Below are 22,479 nucleotides of genomic sequence, written 5' to 3'. Positions count from 1 at the left end.
CACTTGAACTCTTGAAGACAGGAGGGTGGGGGGTCGCTGTTGCTTCTATGATCAGGGTATCCCTTGGATACTTGTTTTGCTAGGTCTAAACGCAAAAAGGGGGGCTAGGGCTGGAACTCAGTGGTAGAGTGTTTGCCCATCATGTGTAGAGCCGAGTTCGATACCTAGCATGTCAAAAGAAAAAGTGGCTGTTTTGAGCCGGGCGTGGTGGCACACGCCTTTAATCCCAGCACTCGGGAGGCAGAGGTAGGAGGATCACCATGAGTTCAAGGCCAGCCTGAGACTACATAGTGAATTCCAGGTCAGCCTGAGCTAGAGTGACGCCCTGCCTCGAAAAAAACCAAACACAAGTGGCTGTTTTGATCGAGGGCCGTGGGCCAGTGGGTGTGTCCAGTTTCAAGGAGCCCCTTGTTCTCTAATACAGAACTTGCAGAGGAACTTGGGTTGCCTCCTCCTTTTGACTGTCCTCCCCAGCTCCTCTCACCCCCTTCAACACTAGAGTGTGCATTGCTTCTGACTCCACGCTAGGACCCGGCAGTAAATGAGGGTTGTGTCCAGGACAGTTTACACCAGTGGTTTCCGGCAGCTCTGATCTCCCCAGGCTCTGGTCCCCCCAACTCATTTCTAGGAGCCATGGGAGTCGTGGCATCCTCGTTGGAAGGGGACTGTCCTCTCAGGCAGCCCGACCCATCCTTGCTGGAGCCGGCTTTGCAGCATGGAGGTGGGGCAGCCGGGCACACCTGATGGACGGGGAACCTGCCCAGCTCTGAGGGTGCGGGGTGTGTCCGTGCAGCCTTGCAGCGAACAGACTCGCCAGCCTGAGCCTTCTTTCCACTCTGGGTTTGTCCTTATAAGGAAGCGAGAACAGGAGGTGTTTATGAGGTTCCACAGGAACATGTCCCCCCAGCGCTCACACAAGACACCACAGAGCCCATCTTTCCCCATCTGGTCAGCTCAAGGGAGAAGCAGGACGCCTGGTCGGTCCCAGCCGCAGGTTTAACTCCGGTTCTGCTCCCCTCCCTGCCCCGTGTCATCCTCAGGTTCCAAAGCCTGACAGCCTGGGAGGGAGCCAGAGCATATTACTTAGAGCTTGGGCTCGTGTGAGCTCCCCAGAGGGGATGTACCTAAAATTTGGGGTCAGCAGGGAGCTCTCTGCCTTCCCAGTGTATGTGGAACATGGGAGAGCACCAGGAATTGTCCTGGCCAGCAGGGTCCAGAGCGCGCGTTCTCCCTCCTCCCCGCCCTGGCCGAACCCTGGCGTCAGTTCCTTTCTTCCTGGCCCCGTCCCGCTGGCGCTTGCCTGTTCTCCACCTGTCACCGCAGCAATAGGAAAGGGCTTGCTAAGCAGTGGCTCAAAAGTGAGGGCTTTCTCATTTCTTTCCATGGCTGGGAGGGTGGAGTGGTGTGGGATACGCATTTTGGCCAAGGTGACAGATTCCTGTGTCAGCCCACAAGGCAACAGCTGTCCAGATAATGACAGTTAGCAACTCCTCTAGCGCTCTGTGCCTGTTGAGCCCAACGGATTCCTCTCTCTGTCTAGTGAAGGATGCATCATCTAAAGGGGGGAACCTGAACCAGGCCTGGTGGGAACAAGCCTATAATCCAAGCACTTGGGAAGAGAAAGCAAGATCAGGAGTTCAAGGCCAAGTCTAGGCTATATGAGATCCTGTCTCAAAAAAAGAAAAAAAAAATGGATAAAAAATAATAAAGAAATAAGCCACCTTTAATCCCAGTGCTCAGGAGGCAGAGGTAGGAGGATCACCGTGAGTTCAAGGCCAGCTTGAGACTACATAGTGAATTCCAGATCAGCCTGGACTAGGGTGAGACCCTACCTCGAAAAACCAAAAAAGAAAGAAAGAAGAAAGCTGGTGAAAGGGAAAGGAGGATTCTGATGGTAAACAGAGGTCTCACACATACCCAGACTTGAGTCAAGTCCCCTGGTGCCAGCCAGCCTGAGGTCCTGGAAGGCAGCTACCAACCAGACCTTGCTTCCTTTCCGTTCTGTTGTCCCCCAGAATCTGGCCAAACAGCTGGATGTGAAGGCACCCACCTCAGAACTCAGCAGGTGGGGCAGGAGAATCAGGAGTTCGAGACTAGCCATGGCTACACAACAAAACCTTGTCTCAAGAAAACAAAGAGCCCAGTGTGATGGCGCACGCCTTTAATCCCAGGACTTAGGAGGCAGAGGTAGCAAGATCGCCATGAGTTCTAGGCCAGCCTGAGGCTACACAGTGAATTCCAGAGAGGGAGAGAAAGAAAAGGAACAAAGAGTCTGACGACAGCAGGGACCTGGCGGCACCGGAGCCCAGAGCTCGGGCCACCGTGCCCTGGTGGGCGCTGCCATCCTGCCTCCTCTCCTCTCACAGAACAGAAGAGCCCCCATACCTTATGGCTTCTGGGGCCCCTGGGTGCCGCAGAACGAGGTGACAGTGGCTCTAAGAGGCAATAGTGAGAGCCTGTGCAGAGACCAGCTCATGAAGACCACGGGCTCTTGTCTTGTAGGGGCGACACTGCCGTCTTGACACGCGGTCTTTGCTGCCGCCTTCCTGTTCTCCCCTGGATCTGAGAGAGAATCACATGTCAGCGCCCTGCTGCGGGGGACGGAGCCCACAGCAGTCATTTTTCTGCATGAGAGACTCAGACCTCTGGACTTAAAAAGCAGGCCTCCTGGTGACATAGCTGCCCAGAGAAAGAAAAACTGCCACCAAGAAACTAGGGCTGGAGGGATGGCTTAGCAGTTAAGGCATTTGCCTGCAAAGCCAAAAGACTCGGGTTCGATTCCCCAGGACTCACATAAGCCAGATGCACAAGGAAGGTGGTGCATGTGTCTGGAGTTCATTTGCAGTAGCTAGAGGCCCTGGCGTGCCCATTCCCTCTCTCCCTGTCTCCCTCTTTCTCTGTCAAATAAATAAAAATAGAATATTTTTTCAAAAAACTAAAGAAACTAAACCATAGCGAGGGTTCAGCTCCCAGCTGGGTCGTGGAGGAGCCGCTGGGACAGTTCCTCTTAGCTGGGAGCAGGCACTTTCCTCCTCCTAACCCCCGGAGATGAGCAAGGCAAGAAAAGTCTTGGAACCCCCTAGAGCCCCCAACCTGGACCAAATGGCCTGTTCATGGGAGGGACTTTGGTCTGTCTGCCAGCTCCACAGGGTCTGGCCCCATGAGGGTATCTCTCCTCTGGGCTAAGCTCACCCCCCCCCCAGACACTTGTCCTCTGACACCCTGTGGGCAGCGACCTCAGAAGCCCCATTTGTCCTCCCAAGTCTCTGCCAAGTGGCCATCCCGCCTCTGAAGAGCAGCTGTGGGGCCCCTCCCTGCAGGCTCAGCCTCCCCTCCTCAGATTAGGCCCGTGGCTTTCCAAGAGCCGAGTAGGGAGCTCAGGGTGGCGCTGAGCTGGCTTGAGTTCCAGGAAGACAGAGGGGAAGCCAGAGGGAAGGCCCGGAAGATCACAGCCGGCCTGCTGAGCCAGAGACGTCCTCGGGCTTAATTAAGAATTGTTCTGCCATCTGTTGAAATGAGGCCAGGGGAGACACAGGCCCCAGAGCTGTGCTAGGAGCCCGGGGCCCATTCCTCTGAGGACTTTTCCTCGGTGCTTCCCTTCTTGCTTAGCCCCTGATAGCTCCGTGAGCTGCCAGAGGAAGGGTGAAAATGACCTTTACAAATAGCCACTTGTCCAGAGACAATGTCAGAATATGGGTGACAGGTTCAGATAGGATTTTTTTTCTCTAGCCCTATTTTTAATTTTTTTCTCAATTTTTATTAACATTTTCCATGATTATAAAAAATATCCCGGGCTGGAGAGATGGCTTAGCGGTTAAGCGCTTGCCTGTAAAGCCTAAGGACCCCGGTTCGAGGCTCGGTTCCCCAGGTCCCACGTTAGCCAGATGCACAAGGGGGCGCACGCGTCTGGAGTTCGTTTGCAGAGGCTGGAAGCCCTGGCGCGCCCATTCTCTCTTTCTCCCTCTATCTGTCTTTCTCTCTGTGTCTGTCGCTCTCAAATAAATAAATAAATTAAAAAAAATATATATCCCATGGTAATACCCTCCCTCTTCCCCCCCCACTTTCCCCTTTGAAATTCCATTCTCCATAATATCCCCTCTCCATCTCAGTCAGTCTCTCTTTCATTTTGACATCATGGTCTTTTCCTCCTCTTATGATGGTCTTGTGTAGGTAGTGTCAGGCACGGTGAGGTCATGGATATGCAGGCCATTTTATGTCTGGAGGAGCACGTTGTAAGGAGTCCTGCCCTTCCTTTGGCTCTTACATTCTTTCCGCCACCTCTTCCGCATTAGACCCTGAGCCTTGGAAGGTGTGATCGAGATGTTACTAGATAGGATTTTTAAAAAAATATTTATCTGCAAGCAAAGAGAGACAGAATGCGCGTGCCAGGGGCTCTAGCTGCTACAAATGAACTCCAGATGTACGTGCATCCAGCTTTTATATGGGTTCTGGGGAATTTGAACCCAGGTCATTAGGCTCTACAAATAAGTGCCTTAACCTCCAGCCTACAGATAAGATTTCTTTATGTCCCCCACATAAGTTCTGGGGACAACAGGCTGATTCGCTTGGGGTCTCTGAATCTTAAATGCCTGAATGTTTCATGTGGAAGGAGGATCTGGGCTTACTGACCCCAGCAAGTGAGGCTGTCCTCCAGGCCCTTGCAGACCTCCCTGCCAGTCTCTTAGTCTGCAAGCTGGCTTCCCACAACAGCCAGTTCAGGTCAGCCACAGGTGCTTGGAGCACAGGGCATCGGCCCTAGGTGCTGTGCCAATCAGCCACATGGCACCTTCTAGCCTTGCTCCCTTTGATGTGGGCTCGATGGAGTCCTCTCCACTGTGCACAGATGGACCTAGCCTCCTTCCTTCGGGCCCCTTGTCTACACTGTGGCACCAAGGGACCCGCCTCCCTGAGGACTAGGAGGACACAGTGAGATTGCAGAGAAAGTGCTTGTTAACGTCATGCCTGACACCTGCTGGGCACTCAGACGTGCCCATCACGCTCAGTGCCTTCACCGCGGGTGTCCCATCCTGAGAAGAGCCTCAGAGTGAACTTCCCTTGGGGCTGGCCGTGAGGTCGGGGACATGACATCAAGTACGTCCAGAACACGCTGGGGCACCAAATGTTCACAGAGCAGTCTGTACAGCCTCCGCTTGCCACACCCCAGCTGCGGTGCCCCGGCACACATGACGAGGGGACCTCTCCCTGCCCTTCCCACCTGTGTCCTCCCCACCCTCAGGGAAATGAGCAGATTTATCCATGTTGTTGGGGGAGGGTGTCCCTCTGTGGGACACCCTAGCTCTCTGTCAGCAGCAGGTGGCCCAGGATCACACCCAGGCCACCATTATCAGGGCCCACAGACCCACCAGCTGAGCCCTTTGTTCCTGAGCCATAAGCAGCAAGACTCTGACCTGTGGCCAGCCCCCACCCTGGAAGCCCAGCTGACTCCCAGTGGGAGCTCTCAGGTGGGAAGGGCCATTACCCACTTCCTCCAGCAGACAACCTCTCACTTGGGGACACAAGCAGCTGGCTCAGCTCTGGGCACCCTATTTGGTAGGGTTAGAAACCCAGTTCTTTGTACTAAAGGCCACCCTCTTGTATCTCATGTGCCAAGGACCCCCCAGGGCTCTCTCCTGTCCGCTTGTGCATTCAGAGCAGGCGAACCTGCTTTCCTTCTCCACGTTCCCCTCAAAGTGGGTCAGGCACCGCCGTCCTCCCCAGGCGCATGTAGAGGAGCTGGGGCTGCACTGCCTGGGGGAAGTAGCTCAGGCCTGCTCTCCCCACCCCGCCCCCCACAAGTGCTCCAGATTTGGTTGTCAGGCCAGCAGGAGGGGTGCGAGTAAGCAGTGTGACAAGCAAGGCTGGATGTCCCCAAGAGGAGGCCTTCACCTGGGAATGGGAGCTCTCTGGTTCTCACCTGTTCCCAGGGCTGTGACCAATCCCTGTGGAGAGTCTCCCGGTGGGGCTGCTCCAGTCTGTCCCCACCAGCAGCCAGGGGTCTTGTGAGCCCGGACCACTTACTGTCCACTGGCATTTGGATTCCTGCACAGCTACTCAACTAGTGGCCTGTCTTCCAACATGAAGGTGGCACACCCTGTCCCCTGTCCCCATTCCCCTCCGTGCAGCCTGCCCTCTCCCGGGCCCTGGGGATGATGCTCCAGACCCGTTTTCACTGTCCCACAACCTTTGGAGGGCATGCAGACCAGCTTGTTGTGTGCATTTCACTTTATTCTGGGGTGTCTAGACATTCCCTGTGCAAATGCGGAGGTCTTTGTCAAAAGGAACTGAACTTGAATTGTGTCCAGAGGCCATTTGAGTAAAGTGGACTCCCATCGCATTTGCGGAAGAAGAGCCACCCGGCCTGACACGTGCGCCCTCCACCAGCATCAGCCAGGGCTGGGCACCAGGCCAAGGAGGCCTGTCTCCTCCAGCCGCCCCCCTCCTCTGAGCAACTCCCATTGTATGTGGCCAAGACTCCTACCGCTCCAGCGACCAGATAAGGACTTCTGTTCTGCCCAGAAGGTTGGTGGACGGCTGCCTGGATGCTCCTGAGACAAGGAACACAAGACCCAGAGTGCTCGTGGTCAGGGAGTAAGAAGGTCTGACTCCCGGTGGTGGCTCAGTGTGGCCCCGGACAGGATCAGGCCTCACAGCTGTCCAGCCGTCACACATGGGAGCACGGCCGCCCCGCAGCTCAAGAGCTTTGGTTCACTCGGGTCCTGGTGTCTGCCGCCTCTCCTCATTGTCCCCCACTGTCCTCTTCTTGGTCCTCCTCTAGCTGACCACTCTGGAGAAAGGCCGAGCCGCCTTTGGGAGAGGCGGACAGTGAAGTTTTGTCTCAGTTTCCAGGAAGGAGATTGGTCTGCAGGCAACAGAGGCCCCCAGCCCGACCTCCCCCACGGTCACAGGCTGAGCCGCTCTGGCAGCTCAGGTATGAAAAACAGAGACTTTGCCACCCAGTTGCCACCTCCGTGCTCCAAGGTGAGGGGGTTGTTGAAGGATGAAAAGGCCAGGACTCTTGCTCCCATGCTGGGAATTTGGCTGCTCCAGAAACTTGGTGTCAATTATCTTCTGCCCTCCTGCCGCAGATGGAAAGGGAAGGACCCCGTTCCAGGTCCCTCTGGGGGAAGTATGTGGCCATAGTGTGGAACATAGTCCTGCAAAGTAAGACGTCTACACTCTCCTGCTCCCAAGATGAGGAGTGGGCAGAGTTAAATCTTCCAGAAGGTTCAGGGGCCTGCCCAGTATGGGAAAGAGCCAGACTAGCTTTAAATTTCCTGAATTTAGAGCTGGGGATATGGCTCAGTGGATACAGGGCTTACCGTACAAGCATAAGGCCATGGGCGTAGATCTCCACTCAGCACCCATGTGGAAGCTGGGCGTTGGTTGCACACATCAGGGAGGCAGAGACAGGAGGATCCCCTCCTAGCCTGTCAAGCTGAATTGGTGAGCTCCGGGTTCAGTAAAGGATTCGACCTCAGAAAATAAGGTGGAGCTCCACTGGCCTCCACACACACATACACACCTGTATACACATGCTCCCACACACATATGAACAGACATACCACATACACACACACACACACACATGCAAAAAAAAATTTCCTCTTGTCAGCAGAAACCACTATGCATTTGGAGTTGTTAGGGTGATTCCAGCCTAAGCAACCCACAAATCACATCTTGGAGGGGAGGACTCTCATGCCCCAGAGGAAGCGCCTCAAGCCCTGAAGACACCTGTGGCTTCTGCTCACATGGAAGGAGGGAAGGGTGACAGCCAGGAAGGATGAACCAACGACTGTCCAGGGCAAAACCACACACGCCACACAGACGTAGAAGACACTTGACCCTCTATAGCCTTACCCTTGTTGAGTGGGGCAAGAAGAGGAGCCAGAGATCTCTGGCTAATAGAGCAGGTGTCAGGAGCATGCCTGGGGTCCTCCTCACCCCCTCCCAGGGCCCCAGAGATTAGCTGGCACCAGTGCCATGTGTTCTGGCAAAACATCTGGCAGTGGCTTGACCAGCTATGAGGGCAAAACCACTCTTCTGATCCTATCCTCTACTTAGAGGATAGGGAGAAGCCACAAGAACCCTGGACTGGCAAGAACGCGTGCTCCCTGCGTCCTAGGAGCGACGCCTCCAAATGGAAAATAAGGTTCCGTGGTGAGACAGGAACATCCACATCTCTGAATATTTGCTACGGGCCAGGCTGTGCCCACACCAGTCACTAACCACACGGGTTCGTTTCATCTCCTCGGCACAACCCCCATCACCCTCAATTTGTGTGTGTGTGTGTGTGTGTGTGTGTGTGTGTGTGTGTGTGTGTGTGATTAAGAGGACGTCAAGGTGTCTGCTCCATCTTTGAGACAGGGTCTCATGAGCTTCCGGACTGCAGGTGACTGTCAGACTTGCCCGCTGAGCGCCTCGGATTCTTGTGTCTCCACCTCCCAATGTGTGGGCTTATTGAGGTCACTGATGCTTGTACCCAGCTTTTCCATGGATACTGGGGAGCTAAACCTAGGCCAGCAGGCTTTGTAAGCAAGCACCTTTAACCACGGAGCTGTCTCCCCAGCCCATCACCCACATTTGCAAAGGCAGTACAGCAGTCTGCCCCAAGATTACCAGTTAGGTGGCAGTCGGGCATTGAACCCAGTGTAACTTGAGAACTTGAACTTATTTAGAGAAGAAAAAAAAAGCAGCCTCCCTCCCTCTGGCCACTTCCAGGATGCAGCCAGCTTCCTGGGGCAAAACTGACTGCCCGCCCCTGCAGGCTCCTGTCGTCCGTGGCCTGTTAGTTGAAGGGCTAATGACCTGGCCACTTGCTCCCGTCTTAGGGCTGGGAAACCATTTTGTCCTCGGTGGTTCTCAGCTTCGGCCAGCGTTGCCCTGTCAGCCCCTCCCAATGTCCAGGCAGAGGCAGCCCTGTGCCCTGTGAGGGCAGTGCGGGGGTGAAGGACGAAGTTGTGGCCGAGTCCTCCGACAGACTCCACTCCCAGCTGGAGTGCTGGGCCCAAGCTGGAGATGCACGCACACCGGCCATTCGTTATCGTTAGCTGTGGCGTGTTGATTCTCTGCTGAGAGAAGAGAGCGCTCTCTCTCTGACAGTCACATTGATGAATGGCCACCTCGGTGGATGGCTGCCTCCTTGTATGTTTGAGCTGGAGCCAGAGTGATGAACAGGGCTTAAGGGGCCCCACGGGGGTCTGGGCCAATGCAGGCTGGGGCCCAGAGATGTGGCACAGCATGATTCCTGGCTTCGGGGGAGGGGCTGGGGCCAGGATGTTGGGACAGAGTTTGTGAGATTCACCCTTGACTCTTAAGATTCCAATTCCAAGTGTTTATGTACAATGTGGGCCCCCAGGGATTATGGCAAGAGGGACTGCATCTTGTGGTCTGTCCTTAATAGACATAAGTCCCCTCATCTACCATAGCTATATTTCTTGTCCCTCCCAGTTCCTGCTGTAGGATGGGGGCAAGCTGAGAACAGGCCTCCAGGTTCTCAAGAGACTCTGTCCCGACTTACCTTTATCATGGAAACCTTCTTGTTTGGTGGCCTAGGTCTCCTGTCATTTCCCTAGGTTCCTGGTCCCAGCTAACTCCTCCCCTCTGCAGGGCCAGTCACCCTGGCTGTCATAGCCCAAGGGGACTTGGAGCCTATTTGTCTTTCAGCTTTTCAAGGATGAGCGCAGTATTATGCCCCCATCACAAATCTTCAGTGTGACCCCGTGCAAATCAGGGCAGATGAGAGAGGGTGAGAGTTAAGATACGCAGTTCTTCTCCAACTTAAATCTTAAGGCTGAGGCCAGAGGCAGGAGGCAGAAGTCTTGTAAACTCCCAACATTGTCAGATATGCACGCAAAACATCTGTCACAGTAAACCCTACTGCCCCAGAGGAGTATACCCCACGCCACCTGAGCACTTTTCAATGCTTTGGCTTCCACATTTAAAAGCCTGCTCCATCTCAGGCTGGGGAGATGACTGAGTGGATAAAGCGCTTGCTGCGCAACTCGGAGTACGTGAGTTCTGGTCCCCAGCGCCGTGTCCAAAGCTGGAAGCTGTGGTGGGCTTCTGTAATCCCAGTGATTTTACAGTGAGCTGCAAGGCCGAGACAGGTGAACAACAAGAGACCCTGCCTCAAAGGAAGTGGAAGGCGAGGACCATCCAAAAGTTGTCCTGTGACCTCCATACACCTCTCTCTTCCTCTCTCTCTCTCTTTCTCTCTCTCTGTCTCTCTCTCACTCACATACACACACACATATGATAAAAATGTTTAGCCGGGCATGGTGGCGCATGCCTTTAATCCCAGCACTCGGGAGGCAGAGGTAGGAGGATCGCCATGACTTCGAGGCCACCCTGAGACTTCATAGTGAATTCCAGGTCAGCCTGGGCTAGAGTAAGACGCTACCTTGAAAAACAACAACAAAAAAAAAGTTTAATTGTATAATAATGTAACTTTTTGTTTTATCAAGTAGCGTCTAGCCCAGGTTGACCTGGAATTTGCTATGCAGTCTCAGGGTGGCCTCGAACTCAGGGCGATCTTCCTGTCTCTGCCTCCCGAGTGCTGGGATTAAAGGCATGTGCCACCATGCCCAGCTAATGTAACTGTTAAACATATCAAAAAATCTTTAAAAAATATTTTGTTTGCAAGAAGAGAGAATGGATAATTCTAGGGCTTCTTGCCATTGTAAACAAACTCCGGGTGCATGGGCCACTTTGTGCATCCGGCTTTACGTGGGTACTAGGGAATCGAACCCAAACTGGCAGACTTTGCAAGCAAGTGCCTTTAATTGAGCCATCTCCCTAGCCCCTCAAAAAAAAATTTTTTTTTTTTTTTGGTTTTTCTAACCCAGGCTGATCTGGAATTCACTATGGAGTCTCAGGGTGGCCTTGAACTCACATCAATCTCACCTCTGCCTCCCAGGTGCTGGGATTAAAGGCGTGTGCCACCAAAAAATCTTTTTAATGTGTACTTGATATTAAAATATTACTAGTGTTAGGTGTAGTGCACACCTATAATCTCAGCATGTGGGAGGAAGATCAGGAGTTCAAGTTCAGCTACTTAATGAATGCAGGGCCAGCTTTATCTACATGAAACTCTGTCTCAAAAACCCACAGTGGAGCCAGGCATGGTGGCGCACGCCTTTAATCCCAGCACTCGGGAGGCAGAGGTAGGAGGATCACCGTGAGTTCAAGGCCACCCTGAGACTACAGAGTTAATTCCAGGTCAGCCTGGACCAGAGTGAGACCCTACCTCGAAAAACCAAAAAAAAAAAAACCCACAGTGGGGGACTATGAGTGGGAATTTTCAGTTCACTTTTCCCACTGAGCGTCTGAAGTGTGTGGCTGGGGCTGGTGCCAGCACAGCCACAGATGCCTCTAGACGCCTCTCTGCAGGAGCACGGTGACTTTGTCATCACCTTCTAGGGTAGCACTCAACATGCCAGAGGTCTCCCACACCATCAGAGCTAGTTCCAGAGGTGAGCAAAGTGGTAAAGCCACCAAGAGGGACTGTGTGTCTTGTCAACACAGTCATGGTGAAGACTGAATGTCCCTGGGGTAGGGGCGGGTCATATCCCTCACCTCCAGTGGTACCTGGGCAGGTGACCTGACGGAAGCAAGCTCCACGTCGCCTGAATTCCACAAGGGAGGCAAAGTCCTGGCCAGGCTTTGCACCGCTCGGGGCAGCAGGAAGCGCCTGCCTGCCTGCCTCCCCCACAGCTCCAAGACCAAGGCCATGCCAGCCGGGATACGGCTGTGCTGCCCAGAGAACCTAGAGCTGCCCTCCACTCTCCAGACCTCCGATCCAAACTGGCTCTTATGTGGATGCCCAGGATGTGTTCTCGGTACATGAAGGATGGAGCTGCCTTCTGATGACCCTGACATCTTTCCCTGTCCGCAGAGACCTCGCAGAGGGGAACCCAGTATGCGTGCTTAGGAGAAACAGACTTGTTCACTGTGCGCTCCCACCACAGTGAGCGACACCGAAGACATCGGTGACAGATGCCCCAGCAGAGAGCGTCCAAGTCCCCCAGCCCCGACCTCCTACCCCTGCTCCCTCTTCATCTGGTCCCAGCAAGTCTGTGTGTGACTCTTGTGAAATCTTGGCATGTAAGACTCTGCTTGTCTTGTCTTCCTGCAGCTCTGGAGTGAGTCCCGTGAGGACTGGGCTGCTCAGGAAAGGGGGGTTCAGGAGAGATGGGGAGTTTCTGTCCTGTCAGCCTATTGCGAGTCAGCATCCCCTTTTCCTCAGGCAGGCATCCAGGAGAGTATGGCTGCCCTTTCCTCTTTGCCAAGGAGAGGCTCTGAGGTCAGACAGATGACAGTTGTCAGAGAGCAGTTTGCCAGACCGCTCCCACAAGAACGTCTTATCTGGCTCTTGGTCACACAGAGGAGAGAGGAACACCATCCAGGTGCTATAGGCACTCAGGACAGCCCCGTCAGTATTTCCCTAACCTCCCAGATAGAGAGGAGAGACCCCTTCCCTCCAAACTGGCCACACTCTGTGCTCAGGAGCTGCACCTCTCTTCTGAGATAATGGCCCACCCTCTGTACCTCCCTCCCAAGGAGTTGGCTGTGGGAGAAGCAGGCAGCACCTCAAGGAGGATCACTGTGACAGGGCCCAGCTTGTAGAACTTAGATCAGCTGTCAGAAGTCTGCGTTAGTGGCACACAGCTTCAGGTGGACTCAGAGACCTGGAGCCTGGACTCTCTGGGGGCAGCTGACTCCTTGTCACTGCCCTCCTCTCCTAAACCAAGAACAGGTATGGCAACCTCAGATCTTGGGAGCAGAACAGCTCCAAAGGGCTTTGCCTTCTGATACCTGCTCCACCCTGTCGACCATAAACACCTACCCTTGGACTTGACTGTTCTCACCACAGGAATGTCACCAGCCAGCCTGCTGCTAGTGGAACCACTAACTGGGTCTTTCTTCTGTTGTGGTTGGCTGTGGGGGTCCTCCAGACTGCAGGAGGACAAGGCCAGTGTCTGTCTCGTGTGTTCTCCCCAGGTGGCCAGAAGAGTGCCTGCAGCATTCAGGGCACTCGGTGCATCTCTTTTGAGTGGATGAGTGAGTGGTCGTGACCAAGCCTCGGGTCACATAAAGCCAGCACATTTGTTTCTCTATAGAAGCCATTTCTCCTGCCGCTGAGCCTGCCCAGAGCCGCCACGTAACCTGGCATCGGGCCCTCGCCGCCTCCCCCCTTCTGAGTCTTCCCTGGCTCCTCAGCCCTTGGGGTGTGATGTCCAGGGTAGAAGGCAGGTGCGTGTAGACATGGGTTCTGAGCCTGGCCTGTGATGGACAGGATACAGACCAAGCCAGCCAGCCCCGCTCCTTGGGAGCCGCAGTCTGTGCTCAAAGGCCCTGGCTTGTGCAGGGGTCACTTGCTGCCCTGTCTCGCCTCTGCCCACCTGCATCCCGCGCAGCTCAAGATGAGCAGTGAGCGTGAACCAGCGCGGCGCAGCAGCCGAGCTCCCGCCGCGCCTCCTGCCACTGACTGTCGCTCACGGCCTGTCATCCCCACTTCGCCTTGATTTATGAGCACACCTAATGAGTTTTTGGAGCAGCTGTCTCCCCAGAGACAGGGTGATCAATCTAGGAGATAACTGTTGAACTCTGCTCCTCCAGCACCTCGGGGTGGAGAGAGGCACCAGGGAGTGTGTTGTGCTCCCAGGGCAGTGGAGGTTAGCCTCGTGCCTTCATCTTGGGACCCCTGCAGGTTGGAACCAGCTCTCCCACTTTCTTCCCTTCTGTCTGTCTGTCTGTCGGAGCCTGGTCTTTTGAACTTGCATGTATGGAGGCCGGGCCACCATGCTTTCCTTCCTTCTCTGTTCTTAGGGGACAGTGCTGCCCAAGTGTCCACAAGGTGGCAAGGAGCCCAAGGGGCTTTGGGCTTAGCTGAGGCTGTCCCTCAGATGTCCTTGACGTCACAGTGTAATGCGACTGCCCTTGACTTTTCAGTCTTCCTGCCTCAGCCTCCTGTGTAACTGAGATGGTGGCCCTGCATTACCAGGCCCACCTAGCAGGTAGACTTTCTTCTATGTATTTTTATTTTTATTTTGGTTTATTTATTTGACAAAGAAAGAGGGGGAGAGAGAGAGAATGGGTGTGCCAGTGCCTCCAGCCGCTGCAGATGAACTCCAGACACATGCTCCCTCTTAAGCATCTGGCTTACGTGAGTTCTGGGGAATCCAGCCTCGAACTGGGGTCCTTAGGCTTCACAGGCAAGCACTTAACTGTTAAGCCATCTCTCCAGCCTGCTGGTCGACTTTTTGATGAAAAAGTTTTAAGAGAATAAGATGGGTAGTAATGTACATAATAGATTAGCAGATAAACTGGCTATGGCTAGAGGATTGTGGGGCAAGTCTTGTCACCCTTAACCACAGCTTTGTAGGTCATCCTGAAAGTTCTAGAAAAATCCCTACATCCTCATCAACATAGAGATTCAGTGTAGGTGTATATCAGGGACATGTAGCCACGTGCTCTATAAAGTGTCATCACTTTGGCTGTGGCTTCTTTCTTTGGCTTATTTGCAGTAAGGAAAGAAAGCCCCAGTGGAGGGTTTCCAGACATCCTCCTGAACAGTTAAGCTGGTTTCTGCCCACAGCCTTGTGGAGACTTAAGACGGGGAAGAAGATGAACAGAGAAGCACTTGCCAGTGTCTGAGCCTGAGCCAGTAATGAGGTACACGCATCTTGACAGCCAGCCTCTTCCTGCCCGCTCAGAGAACCCAGGGGCCCGGGGCCAAGGTTGGGCATCAGACAGCTGGAGGATTTCTCTGCTGGCCTCTTTCCAGATTCATGCTGGCCATGGCCAGAGCCCGGGAACAAGGCCAGGTCACAAGTGGCATCCCAAACAGCGGTGGCAGAGCGGGATTTGAATCTTACTTTGCAAGGGCTGTTTCCTTCACCCTGACCCAGTGTCCTGCCTAAATGACACAGCGGCCACTATAGCCTCCTGAATAACTGGCTACTAAGCATCCTAAGCCATGATCCACCAGCTCTGGTGCCCTCACAGGTGCACACGGTACCACCCTCAGCTGCCCAGCAGGTCCCCCTCATACATCGTTCCCCAGCATCTCTCCTGCAGAGTGGGAGGTACCTTGCACACTTCTGCCATGTACACCCCTGAACCTACCCCAGGAACCTCTGGGATGAGCCTCAATCCTGGGTCTTGGGCTGAGACTCAGTGTGGAACAAGATCACTGCTTCCCTGGGACTGGGAAGATTTGCCACAGACCCTGGGGCAGCAGGAGCCCTGGGACTGAGCAGCTGTGTGAGGCAGAAACAAGTCACCATTTTTAAATTTTTTTTTCATTTATTTTTATTTACTTATTTGAGAGCAACAGCGAGAGAAAGAGACAGATAGAGAGAGAGAGAATGGGTGTGTCAGGGCCTCCAGCCTCTGCTAACGAACTCCAGATGTGTGCGCCCCCTTGTGCATCTGGCTAACGTGGGTCCTGGGGAGTCCAGCCTCGAACCGGGGTCCTTAGGCTTCACAGGCAAGCACTTAACCGCTAAGCCATCTCTCCAGCCCAAGTCACCATCTTTATTGGCAATTTTCATAGGCTCCCCTCCTCTCCTCCTGTCCCCAGCCATGTTGGGCACTTGTGACTAAAATTAACATTTCCATCCCACACCAAATGTCATGGTGGGAAGATACTGGCCTGGTTTTCTGTGGGTCCCAGCAGAATGACCTCCCCCTCCCAGGAGCTGAAGAGTAAGCCATGGCCTAAATGGGTCCTGCAGCTTTGTACCCCAGGAAGAGCTCTGATGGGGCCCGCAGACAGGAGCACACTGGTCTCTTCTGGCCCACTGCTCACCAGCAAGTATCATATGGCCCTGTGGTTTTATCAGAGGTTGCGAGTTCCACATGGAGGAGGGACTGTGGTCTCGGTGTGGAGTAGTCAGTGGTGGCTGTCCCAGGTAATGTGTATAGCGGTTGTCAGAAACCAGAGAGACTCAGAAAGATGTAGAAATACCATCTTTTGTGGACATGTCAGGAACATTCGTCCACTGGCTGCACCATTGTTCCAGAAGCCTTCTGTATGTAGGTTTCCCGTCCCCCCCCCCCACCACCATCTTCAGGGTTTTGAGTTTTAAAGGACAAGCCAGTGAGCCAGCCTCCAGGTGGAAGACCCCCAGAGGAGGCCCATGGTCCAAAACTACGAGATGAAACCACACAGTCTCCTTCACTGTGGAACCTGAGTGCTCTGGACAGATGGGGTCACAGGTCCCCTCATTGTGGTGCAAGCCTAGGTTAACAGTCGGGGGCCATTAACATTCATCCTGGGTGCCTTGAGACTCGCCCATGTGCCCCAATGCTCCTTGCTGCTGTTTCTTCCCTAGAGTGCCACTCCCCCATCACTTTCCACCTGCTGCAGACCTGCGTGCCAAGCTCCGCACAGGACTGCCAGCACTCTTCCCCTCCACACACTGCCCAGGAGGGTGTCTCCTCCTAAGTAGGTTGTGCCCTTTCACCCTCCTGTTCTAGCCCCCAGCTCTGCAGTCACACACCCAAACCACAGGAGCAGGATGGGCCGTCTGTGCTGGCCCAGGCTGACAGAGAACCCTGGGCACTGTGGAGCGAGCTGGTGGCCCCTGCTGCTCACATCAGCATCTCCTTTCTCTGGGTCGTGCCTGGTCCTGCTGCCAAGACCTGAGTGTGATAAGAATAAGACACGGTGTGTGTGGGGGGGGGGGTGGCTTAAGGTACTTGCTTGCAAAGCCAAAGGACCTCAGTTCAATTCCCCAGGACCCACATAAGCCAGCTGCACAAGGTGGTGCATGCATCTGGAATTCGTTTGCAATGGCTGAAAGCCCTGGTGCGCCCGTTCATTCTGTCTCCCTCTCTCTTTCTCTTTTCCTCCTTCCCTCTTTCTCTCTCAAATAAATTAATTAATTAAAATATTTTTAAAAAGAACAGGTCACAGACATGGGCAGTCATAAGCTCGGCAGCCACTGGTGTCCTGTCTCCACATGGTTTTGGAGTCACATAAACACATTTGAAGGTTGCCTCACCCTCGCTAGCTGACGTCCTTCATGTTTTTCAGCATTTGCCATCATGATCGTGCTGGCCCTGATACGCATTGGCAACGGGCAAGGGGAGGGGCACCCACCCCTGGCCAACTTCGCGGGCATCCGGAACCTGTTTGGGGTGTGCGTCTACTCCTTCATGTGCCAGCACTCCCTGCCGTCCCTCATCACGCCCATCTCCTCCAAGCGCCACCTCACGAGCCTGGTGCTCCTGGACTACGCGCTGATCCTCGCCTTCTACGGCCTCCTGTCCTTCACCGCCATCTTCTGCTTCCGCAGCGACAGCCTCATGGACATGTACGCGCTCAACTTTGCACGCTGCGACATCCTGGGCCTGGCCCCCGTCTGCTTCTTCCTGGGCCTCTTCCCCGTCTTCACCATCAGCACCAACTTCCCCATCATCGCCGTGACCCTGCGCAACAACTGGAAGACGCTCTTCCACCGCGAGGGCGGCACGTACCCGTGGGTGGTGGACCGCGTCGTATTCCCCACCATCACCCTGGTACCCCCAATACTGGTGGCCTTCTGCACTCATGACCTGGAGTCCCTGGTGGGTATCACAGGGGCCTACGCAGGCACTGGAATCCAGTACGTCATCCCCGCCTTCCTCGTGTTCCTCTCTCGCAGGGACACCCGGCTGGCCTTCGGCTACGGGACCGTCAACAAGCATCGGTCTCCATTCCGCCACACCTTCTGGGTGGGCTTTGTGCTCCTGTGGGCCTTCTCCTGTTTCCTCTTCGTCACAGCCAACATTGTGCTCACTGAGACTAAGCTCTGATGGCAGGACTCTCCTGGCGACAAGAAAGCTAGGAGGCCTAAGCTCCCCGCCCCAGACTAGCATTTGGCTGCCTGGACCCAGGTGTCCATTGGCGGGCGAGGCCGGGACTGTCAAGAGAGGACCTTCCGCATCGCCAGCTTTTGTCTTCTCCCTACCCAGGACTTTGCCCCACCTGGCCCCTCACCCACCAGGGCAGCCCTCTGGCCTGGGGTAGCATGTGGCCATTCCCAAGTTCCAAGCCACACCCCTTCTGTTTTGTACACGCTCCTGCACCCCCAGCCACTGGAGGCTGGCTCCTTCCTCCATTTGGTGGGCGACACAGTGCTGGCACTGTCACTATTTATACCAGACCCGTGTCCCCTCATCTTCCCTCCCCAGCCCTGTCTGTCTGTCCACTTACAACTCCTGCCTCTTCAAAGGTGAGTCCCAGACCGTGACCATCCTAACCTTACCTGCCTGTGACAGGCAGGTCCCTCCTTCCTGCCAGGCCTTAGAATTACTAAGTGCCCTTCCTGAGGAAGGGCCTGGCCAGTCCTGTTGACAAGAATACAAAGTGCTAATTGGTAGTGGGGTTTCTAGACCAGAGCCATGAGGGCCTTTGCTGTGGGCACGGGCCCTGTGGCAACAGACAAATGAACCATCCCTTCCACAGGGCACACAACAGCCTGTAAGCTGGGTGGAATGCCCTTGCGGTCTCTGAAAGTGACCCTCTGCTCCCAGGCTGCCCCATTGGAGCCACTTGAGAATAGTTCTGTCCATCGCCGTCCATGGTGGCTTGCTGCCCTGCACATGTGGCAGGCAGGGGGATCCGCAGCTCACAGCCTGCAAAAGGTCACTCTGCAGCCCAGCTTGCTACCATGCTGCACTCGTAACACTAAAATGACCCCCTCAGGAGCCTCGCCAGGGGTGCTCAGTGTCCTCCGTACCCTCCCGGTCCCTGACCGGAGAGGGGCGCCCACCACCATTCCCAATGAAGGAGGCCAGGCTCCCTGCACCTCCTGCCCAATCACGCATGTGCCCACCAGGCCTGCTACCTTGGAAATGCGGGTGACTAAGGAACTGCGTCTTCAACGTGCCTTCCGCTTCGTATTCTCGGGATCCTTCCTGACCCTAGCTTGCCCCAGTTCCTGGGCCTCGTCCCCTTCCCTCCCCCCCCCCCCAATCCTGGAGGCAGAGCTGCTTGCCTCACAGTCCTCTGTGGTGTGGAGGGGCTCAGGCCCCCGCCCTTCCTTCTTGATTTCAGTGCCTTGCTCTGCCCTCATGAGGAAACCTTCGCCAACCACCTCTTCCTTCAGTGTCTCACCTATGGCAGTGCCGGGTGTCCCAGGACCCGGGGAATAAAGACACACTGAAGAGTATGGGGCCTGAAGACAGCTCCCTCCACCTGCCTCTAAAGAATCTCTAGGTTGACTGGCCTGGAGGCTGGTCTTCTTGCCACTGTTGCACATTAGCAGGCCTCGTGGCCTCCTCCCCACGTGAAATACACCTGTGCGCCACCTGTTCCGGCATCTTCCCAGGAGGGCCTGCCCATCCCCCCCTGCGCTCAGGCTCTCTGAAGCTGCCCTGCCGTTTGCGGAGAATATGAAACATCTGTACTCAACCCTCCTCTCCTAACATCCCCTCTTGCCTAAGGGCGAAGCAAATCCCCCTGCCTGGGCTCTGGCCCCCAGTCAGGTTTTGGCTGCAAGATTATTAGCATCATAAAGCCGGGGTTGATGGACATGACAGTCTGGAGCTGCACAGCAGTGGAGTAGTGGCTGTATCCCCTCCCCCCACCGCCACCTCCAAGCCCTAGTGGGGACAACCCCAGTCCTGGAGGGAGCTGGCCTGAGGTGACCATGTTGCTGGTGCCAAGCCAAAGCTCTCTCCACCACCACTGTCTGGCTGCTGGCTTCCTTGGTCTCCACCTGCTGTCTGTCCTCCCAGAAGTCACTTGAGGTCACCTTCCTCCACACACAGCCTCCGATGTTAGCCAGAGGGGCTCAGAATACAGAAGCGAGAACCCTGCCGGCGCCCTGGCTCCCCGTAAGCATTGCGCACGTTGAATTGCAAGTCTTGGTAGCAGCAATATGAGGCCGGTTGGCTGGGTCATGGCTTCCCTCTACTTGCAAAGGGACCCTGTCTTGAGTGATGGGGAGGACAGCGCAGCCAGATCTTAACCTCAGCACCTGCCGTCCTCGCCGCCCTGAGCCAGCTCTGTGGGGAGAGGGGAGGGCAGACCAGGTCAAGGTGGGAATGAACATCTTCACCTGGCTCCCTACCCATCACCGGTGCCAGCAGCTATGCCTGTTCCTCACCTGAGGCCAGTAGATAGGGCAGATGGCAAGGGACAGGCTGTGAGGCACTGCCTAAGAGGGTGGCAGCGGACAGCAGGCACAGGGCCAAGCCCCAGACCACACAGCTGTTCGCTCCGCATGGAGCCCAGAGAGCCACAGCAACAGGCAGAGGCCATGCCTGCCTCCTGGGAATCTAGCCGAGGGGAAACAGCTGCCAGTGCCAGGCCTTCAGGAAGAGGGAGGCTGCTGGGAAGCTGACTCTTAGACCACGATCCAGGCTGCGCGTGACCCTTGCCATTCCTCCTCCCTAGGGCACTGCTCAAAGGGAGATGCATACTGGGTTCGTTGTAAGGACCAGGTTGACCTGTGACCTGTTTGCGGCACCCGCTGTATCCGTCCCCTCCTCTGGGAAGCAGGGAACAGTGCCTGTGGATCTCAGGTCATGGGGATTAGAGGACTGGGTTAGTGTTGGCACAGACGTGCTCAATAAAGCTATTTGCTGACGCTGTCTCCTGTCACTTGCCAGCCAAGACTGCACTGATAGACCAGGACCAATGGGATTCAGTTCAGACTGCAGACACCTGTGGGTTTCATTGCCTCCTAATGAGGTTGAAGTCTCGTGGCCACAAGAACCAGGAAAATGGCCCGAAGTCCTTGGGGAAGAGGAGCTGGCTGTAGTTCCCTAGTCTGGGAAACAACAGAAGCATGACCTCAGAAAAGAGCAAGGCTGGAGGATCATAGCCCACCGCCCTGTGAGCTCTGTCCCCAACTCTTCACCTGGAAAGCACTGTTGGGGACATGAGCTTTCGACTAAAGACAGCCGAGAGAGCAGCTAGGGCAGCAGCGGGAGGGAATTAGGTCAGACCATGAGCCTTTCACACGGAGAGACTAATGCCAGAGCCTCTTCCTGTGTTCCAGCAAAAGGAATAAGCAGTATTGCGGTGGGGAGCGGTCATCAGGTCCCGGGGTGGATGCCTTACATCTCTTGCCTCACATTTCTCTGCCGGACCCTCTGCTTCCCCTTGAAGGTACAGGAGAGCCAGAGCACTTCCACCCTGAGAAGGAAGCCAGGACTTCCAGGACAAGAAGCTGTCCCTGTGCCCCTTCCCCCAGGTCTTCCCTCCTCCATCCATTCCTAGAGAACCAGGCTGTCCGCACCTGGGAGCCAGAGGCGGGCTCAGTTCTGCATTTGGCTCTTAATTAATCCTTCCAGTTGTCGCTTATTAATGATCTTGGGCAGCAAACGGAGCAGCCTAGACCTCGACTCCTCCCAGCCTCACCTGCTGCAGCCTGCCTCCCGGGAGCTGCAGAGAAGCCCTGTCTTGGAGGATGGGAGGACTCAAGTCAGGTCCAAGGACCAGGGGCACAAAGTTAAGCCTGTTACGGCTGTGGCCCTGAGCAAGATCAAGTTCCCAGAGCGCTGCCCTCAGCACTCATTCTCCACTTGTTGCTGACCCGCTCCACCCCCCCCCCCCCCATCCTGGGACTAGGTCCAGCCCGTGAGCATCCAGAAGGCAGAGGTGAGCGGGACAGGAGTGGCCACACTGAACTTGGATGAAGGTGTATCATACCTTACACTTCAGCGGTTCTCCTAAGACAAAACCCAAGAGATCCCGTTCTAGGTGTGGGTCGGGGGTGGGGGGACCATCTAAGCAACGGGATCTTTAGATACTGAAGAGGAAATCCAGAGTCCTAAGCACCAGCAGAGAGCTGGGCTGACTTCAGTGGTCAGCAGCACCCCTTCCCTGCCTCAGTTCCCGTCACATGGAATAAATACCTGCCAGCTGTCACCCAACACGTAGAGGCCAGCCAGCAGCTAGGGAAGGGTCTGACGAACCCATAGTGCTCACCATGTTTGGAACGATGGGAGGATGGATGTTCAAGTGCCTCTCAGTCATTGTTGGGGGGAAGCCACAGAGGGAAGATGGAAGGCTGGACGGATAGGCAGATTTCTCTTGCCTGGGAAGTGTTAGCATGAGAGAGACTGAGCCATGTGTGACCCAGGCTGGCACCGGTGCCAGGCTTTCAGGGACCACGAGGCAAATGCAGCCAGCCAGGCCCCAGGTAAGCCTGGCAGACTACCCACACCGACTTCCACAGCCACTGTCACCCCGTCCATGTCAGGCTGGGGGTGGAGGGTCTAGCGAATCAGGGCAGCACATCCCTAGTACAAGGACACTGAGGAATGAACTCGATCACCACCAGAGCTCCCTTGCTGAGCTCACTGATTAGGTACAGGACTAGAGAGGATTGGAATGAGCCCTGAATACCAAGTGGCTTCCACGGCCCATGGCCCCTCCCTCAAACTCACCTGGTCCCACTTCCCGATCCCAGACAGTTGAAGCTAAGAGTTCCCCGGAGAGAGCAGCCCACTTGCTGTAGGCAGGTGTCCCGTGTGGGG

At 55.2% G+C, this 22,479-nt stretch overlaps 1 protein-coding gene across 2 annotated transcripts in view; it reads left to right on the top strand.

Annotated features, from left to right (window-relative positions):
- Tmem104 (transmembrane protein 104) overlaps nt 1-20,581 on the top strand; it is a 73,678-nt gene extending 53,097 nt beyond the window's left edge. For both annotated transcript variants that reach the window (XM_004655672.3, XM_045158607.1), the window contains exon 10: nt 17,042-20,581. In XM_004655672.3, coding sequence (XP_004655729.2) covers nt 17,042-17,802 — 761 coding nt within the window. In that variant the 3' untranslated portion in view covers nt 17,803-20,581. The remainder of the gene's footprint in view (nt 1-17,041) is intronic.
- Nucleotides 20,582-22,479: the final 1,898 nt, after the last annotated feature.

The sequence above is a fragment of the Jaculus jaculus genome, chromosome 9 (genome assembly GCF_020740685.1).
Source record: "Jaculus jaculus isolate mJacJac1 chromosome 9, mJacJac1.mat.Y.cur, whole genome shotgun sequence".
NCBI lineage: Eukaryota > Metazoa > Chordata > Mammalia > Rodentia > Dipodidae > Jaculus > Jaculus jaculus.
Note: the sequence above shows the minus strand (reverse complement) of the source record. Positions and strands in the feature narration are given on the sequence as shown.